The sequence below is a fragment of the Trichechus manatus genome, unplaced genomic scaffold (genome assembly GCF_000243295.1).
Source record: "Trichechus manatus latirostris isolate Lorelei unplaced genomic scaffold, TriManLat1.0 scaffold00085, whole genome shotgun sequence".
NCBI classification, from domain to species: Eukaryota; Metazoa; Chordata; class Mammalia; order Sirenia; family Trichechidae; genus Trichechus; species Trichechus manatus.
In genome coordinates, this window is record NW_004444021.1 from 1,205,864 (window position 1) to 1,211,863 (window position 6,000).

The 6,000-nt window shown below is 36.0% G+C and overlaps 1 protein-coding gene across 1 annotated transcript in view; it reads left to right on the forward strand.

Moving 5' to 3' along the window:
• Positions 1–3,847, forward strand: part of GNAI1 (G protein subunit alpha i1) — a 79,134-nt gene extending 75,287 nt beyond the window's left edge. The window contains exon 8 of the mRNA XM_004381464.2: positions 1,740–3,847. Coding sequence (XP_004381521.1) covers positions 1,740–1,930 — 191 coding nt within the window. The 3' untranslated portion in view covers positions 1,931–3,847. The remainder of the gene's footprint in view (positions 1–1,739) is intronic.
• Positions 3,848–6,000: the final 2,153 nt, after the last annotated feature.

Sequence of the window (6,000 nt, forward strand, 5' to 3'; positions counted from 1 at the left end):
CAGTGGAGAGAATCACTGCAGCAACATAAGGTGACAGTGTGTATGTTGGTGCTTATGACATAAAGCAAGCCTCAGATGTGCAATAGAGGACTTAAGAACAGCATTACAAGGAAAACCAGTTTAACCAGTTGCAGTGGAGTTCATTCTGACTCATAGTGACCTCGTGTGTCAGAGTGGAACTGTGCTTCATAGGATTTTCAACGACTGACTTTTTGGAGTTAGGTTGCCAGGACTTTTTTTCCAAGGTGCTTCTGAGTGGACTCACACCGCCAACCTTTCAGTTCACAGCTGAGTGCGTTAACCATTTGTACCACCCAGGGACTCCATTACAAGAGTAGAAGGACCTTAAAAGGGAGGCAAATGATTTCGGATTATTACTGCTAAAGTAAATATTTTTTTTAAATGAACATTTAAGTATAACACATATATAGAAAAGTTTTCAGCATGAGTGTGAAGTTCAGTGAATTTTTTAAAAGTGCGTATGTACAGTATATTCACCACTGAGGTCAAGAAATAGAGCATTTCACTTGAAGAATGTAAGCATTGTCACTGAATTGTACATGTAGAAATTGTTGAATTGGCGTATATATTTGGTTGTGTATTTTTTCACACGCATACACACAAAAAGCGTAATGCAAAAAAAAAAAAAAAGAAGAGAAATAAAACATTTCCAGGATCTCCTAAATCCCATCATTCTCCCTCCCAGTTAGCTGATCAAACCACCCCCACACAAGGGTAAACATTATCTTGACCTTTGTCCTCATGAATTATTTTTGAGTGTTTTTAAACTTTATATAAATTTAATTATGCATCTATGTACTTTTTGTGTCCAGCTTCTTTTGTGCAATAGTATGTGTATAAAATTCATCCATGTCATTGTGTATAGCAGTCATACTTGCATTCTTATTTCTCATTACTATATGGCAGCTCATTGTATGAGTATACTACCGTTTATTAGCCAGTCTACAACTGATGAGCATTTAGGTCATTTCCTAAAGTGGAAGTAGTGCTGCTCTTAGCATCCTTGTATATGTCTTCTGGTGAACATACACACACAGTTCTATCAGGTGTACACCTAGAAATTGAATTGCTCAGTCACAGAGTATGCATGTGACTAGCTTTGGATACTGCCAAACCATTTCTGGAGTGTTCGTACTCAGAGAAGGCCTTTAATGAGTAACGATGGCCAGGAGTGTGCCATTCATTTATTTAACCTTGTAGTACTAAGCTGCATTGTGGATCGTTGTACAATTTTTGAGTAAAGAAGAATGAACATGAAATGCTAATGTGTTTATAGGAAAGAGAATAAAAAATACTGGTTAGCTTTCAGCCAGCATTTATTGAATAGGTACTGGGCTAGAACTGAAATAGCATGCCACTGCAGGAGCTGTGGGTAGTTAGTTCAGTGTTGGGATGTGGAAGTAGGGGATAAGGGAAACATAAGGGACCTGACATAAGGAGAATTAGGCAGGAACAAAAATTATGGAGAATGTTGAATGCCGTGTAAAAGGAGATTCTTTTTTATTTTAGGGTAACTTACAGTCATAAAAGGGTAATTAACATTAGATGTTTTTCATTTAGAAGAAACAATTTCTTTAGTTCTGGAAGGGAAAATGCAAATACAGAGTCCGCATATTTTCCATTTATAAAACTCACTTTAATATTTTAAGGTCCATATTTGCTTAGCAGTATACTCACTTCAACTTCACGTTATGTTTCTTTTCCTTTTCCTATCTCAGGATCAAACACATATGAAGAGGCAGCTGCATATATTCAATGTCAGTTTGAAGACCTCAATAAAAGAAAGGACACAAAGGAAATATACACCCACTTCACATGTGCCACAGATACTAAGAATGTGCAGTTTGTTTTTGATGCCGTAACAGATGTCATCATAAAAAATAATCTGAAAGATTGTGGCCTCTTCTAAGTTTTGCAGTCAATGGTAAAATGTATTTTTCAAACCAAATGAGTACTTACATGTGGATCTCTCTAGACTAGAGTCTTGCAGCAACACAGAATGTAGTATACAGCAAATGCCTCTGGCACCTGACCAAAGTTGTTCCTTTTTTTCTTTTTTTTTTTTTTATGGTAACTAACAGAAGGACCTTTCTTAAATGTGAAAGAAGGTCCTGCAGTGTGAAACTGAAGGACAGTGTTAAAGCTGGGCTCTAGTGTATTGATGATTTCTGCCTAAGTGTAAATATGCAAATGTATGTATACATGTATTTATAAGTTTAGTTTTTCACATTACTTTTAGGTTTTAATAATGGCAACTTAAGATTCTAGTGTGAATGACTTTGGAAATAACAGATACAAAGTACCTTGTACTGAATGACAGAATATTACTATGTTTGCCAGTTTTAAGCAGCTTTATTTATGTTCATGTCCTGTAAATTTTTAAGTACAGTAATTAATATTAGGAAACATTGCAGACTTTATCTTGATTATATGTATACTTGTAGTCATAAAAATGTTATTTGTACAAACATTGCATAGACTATTTTAATAACATGATTTGTTCTTTACATTTAATGTATTTTATTGAGATGTTCCAAGAGGATGACTGTACCTGCCTTTGGATCAATTATTTAAACACCGTATATGTTTTAAATTTCTTTTTATTTTAAGAGTGCATGCTGCTTTAGTTCTACATTAGATTTGGTTTGGAAAACTAAAAGTTCAGATTTTTGAGGATACACTGTATTAAACTTATTATATACTCTTAATTTTTATTGAGTTGGTTTGTTTTCACTTTGAATTTTAATATTTGGATGATATCCATGCATTGCCTTAAAGGTGATGCCCAGATTAATTTTTATACTCTTTCAATAACTACATTTTTATTTAAAACTAAGTTTAGGTGGCTGTTGAGAGGTTTTTTTGGGCCAAAAAAATGTCAGCATAATGAATTTTGAGACATTCATTTGTGTATTTCCTTTGGGAAATCCCTTGTACCTAGCATACACAATAGTTTCTTGTTTGGAAGATAGCAAGAAAGATTTTTGAATAACCTACTGCTGATATAATGCAAGCTTTAGATTCACATATGTAACTAGTTTCAAATTTGATTATCACACTATGCTGAAATTACTTTTTTCCCTTATATGAATGACAAATTTCCTCCACGTGCTTGGGTCTATATTATTTCTTTTGAAAATGTGCTATTATTTCTGAGGAATGAAATGGGCAATTACACTTAGAAAATAAGTAATAGTATTTAATAAAGTCAGTGATTATATGTATGCTCAAATAAGTGTTACATATTAGCTAAATATTGAACTTCGTTAGAATCATTTTTCTTTTGATTATTCGTGGTGTCTCTGTGACCTTGTTTTGGCAAAATTAGCATTTCCTACCCCACCCTTTTTTTAACTCATTTTGAAAAAGTTAGTCTTTTAGTAAGCTTTGCTGGTAAGTAGTTTAGAAGTTTAATTATGTGTTGTCATTTTGTATTTGTTGAAGTATGTATATATGTGTGGGAGGGGGTAGCCGTAAACTACCGTTGTATCTGTTTCATTTGGGGGATTGGTCTTTTTCTTTTCTGTAATGTAAAGAAATTCAAAGTTGTCAGAATTCCTTAAATGTGTTTAAATTCTTTATGTGCCTTTTATGAATGATGTTTTTCATTAATTTTACTGATGGACGACCTGTAATATCTACATTGTGAAGCTGTGTATGAAATTCAACTACATTATGAATAAATTTGAATCATAAGAAATATGGTTTCAAAAGCCACAAAGAAGCACATATTGGTGATCATCATTGATGAATTCCTGAACTTTATTCTGTGTAATTGTGTTACTAATAAATCCTAATAAATTTAAATTTTTAAAATTTTATAAACCTGTTGGCTAAACACATACGTTGCATTAGGAGTTGAGTGTCAGTCTATCATATATTCATTTTCTTCTTTTGCTATACTGTTAACTTTTTATAGTTTCATCTACTCTAGAAGCTTGAGTTTTCCCAACCCCAAGTTTTGTTGAGATATGGTGTCACATTTGGAATTGCTTGTTTGATATTCTTTTCTGAGAATTCATTGCTACTTCAACTTAGTATGGCCAAAGCCAAATTAGTCATCATTCTCCCTTGAAGCCAGTTCTCACCCTAGACTTTGCCATTTTAGCTACTATCATGACGTCCCTACGTGGTGCAAACTGTTTGTGCTCAACTACTAAACACAGAAGAGAAGGCCTGGCAATCCGCTTCCATTAAGATTCCCATTGCTGTCAAATTGATTCCGACTCATAGCGACCCTATAGGATAAAATAGATCTGCCCTACAGGGTTTCCAAGGCTGTAATCTTTACAGAAGCAGACTGCCACATCTTTCTCCTACCGATCGGCTGGTGTATTCGAACTGCTGATCATTCTGTTAGCAGCTGAGCACTTTAAGCACTGCATCACCAGGGCTCCCTCTCCATTAAGATTATAGCCATGAAAACCCTATGAAGCAGTTTTACTCTGTAACACATAGTGTCACCATGAGTCAGAATCCACTGGGCGACACTTGTTTCATTTAATCTCTCTAGTAGGGAACTGGAGCCCTGGTGGCACAGTGGTTAAAGAGCTCAGGTGCTAACCAAAAGGTCAGGAGTTTGAGTCTACCAGTTGCTTCTTGGAAACCCTATGGGGCAGTTCTGCTCTGTCTGGTAGGGTCACTATGAGTTGGAATTGACTTGAGAACAACAGGTTTAGTAGGGAACTTCTTAACTATTTTCAACTGTTTATCTCATCTTCATTTCTACTAAACCACCATTTGCTGACAATTCTACTTTTTCAATCCACGTCAGATTTTTTTGTTTTCCTTTCCATTCCCACTACCACCTCCTGCACTTCAGTGTTTGCTTCACTCACACTTGAAATGGTTTATTAAATTCCCCACCTCTCATTTTTACCTCCCCTTATCCAGGTTAATTATATTAATATAGAATTGCGGGGGTGTTGCCTTTTATACATCAACTCTCATTGGCTCTCATGTAAATTAAAATATAACTTGGCTTCACATTCAAGTCTATCATCTGACCCCACCCCTATTACTTGTCACTACTGCCCTACACTACATCCAGATAGTGCCCTGTGCATAACCTGGGCTTTCCTCCAAGCATTATACTACATATTATATGCGATGTACTTAGAATAGTGCCTAGAACATGGGCAGTGCTAATTTGTGTTGGCTAATGTTATTATTTTTATTAATTAGCACTTTTGCTCATGATACCTTTCTTTAGATTCAACTAGTTTTTGTTCTTTAGTCTGCCCATTTGGGAACTGCATGATCTGGTAGGGCTACCAGTCACATTCCTCACCTCCTTGGACATAGACTCAGGCCTGACCAGTTACATAGTCCATGGTCATTGGGTAGGTGGCCCAGACTGAGCCAATCATAGTCCCAGTTCCCATTCCTAAAGTCCCTAAAGCTCTTCTAGTTTCTGAAATTTATTCACCCCAAAACCAAAAAACCAAGCTCATTGCCGTTGAGTCAATTCCAACTCATAGCGACCCTTTAGGACAGTAGAACTGCCCCATAGGGTTTATAAGGAGTGCCTGGTGGATTCGAACTGCCAAACTTTTGGTTAGCACTCGAGCTCTTAACCACTGTACCACCAAGACTCCTAAAAAACTTTTTTTATGCTTGATCTAATTTAATCAGGTTCAATCCCTTACTGGAAAAAGTACTAACTAAAATGCCTGTGTATTCACTGAATACCCACAATAACTGAGATATATCAGAAAAAGGCTGAAAGAGATTAATTAACTTGAGGAAGACCGGAATAAGATTTTAAATCTATGACTCCCAATTCCATGCCTGTTGTTCATTCCAAAGAATACTAACTTGTTTCCAGAAACCTATAAAATCCCTGTCTGGTTTTTAAGGTCCAGTTGGAATGTACAGGAGCCTTGGTGGCACAGTGGCTAAGAGCTACAGCTGCTAACCCAAAGGTCGTTCGAATCCACCAGCTGCTCCTTGGAAACCGTATGAGGCAGTTCTACTCTG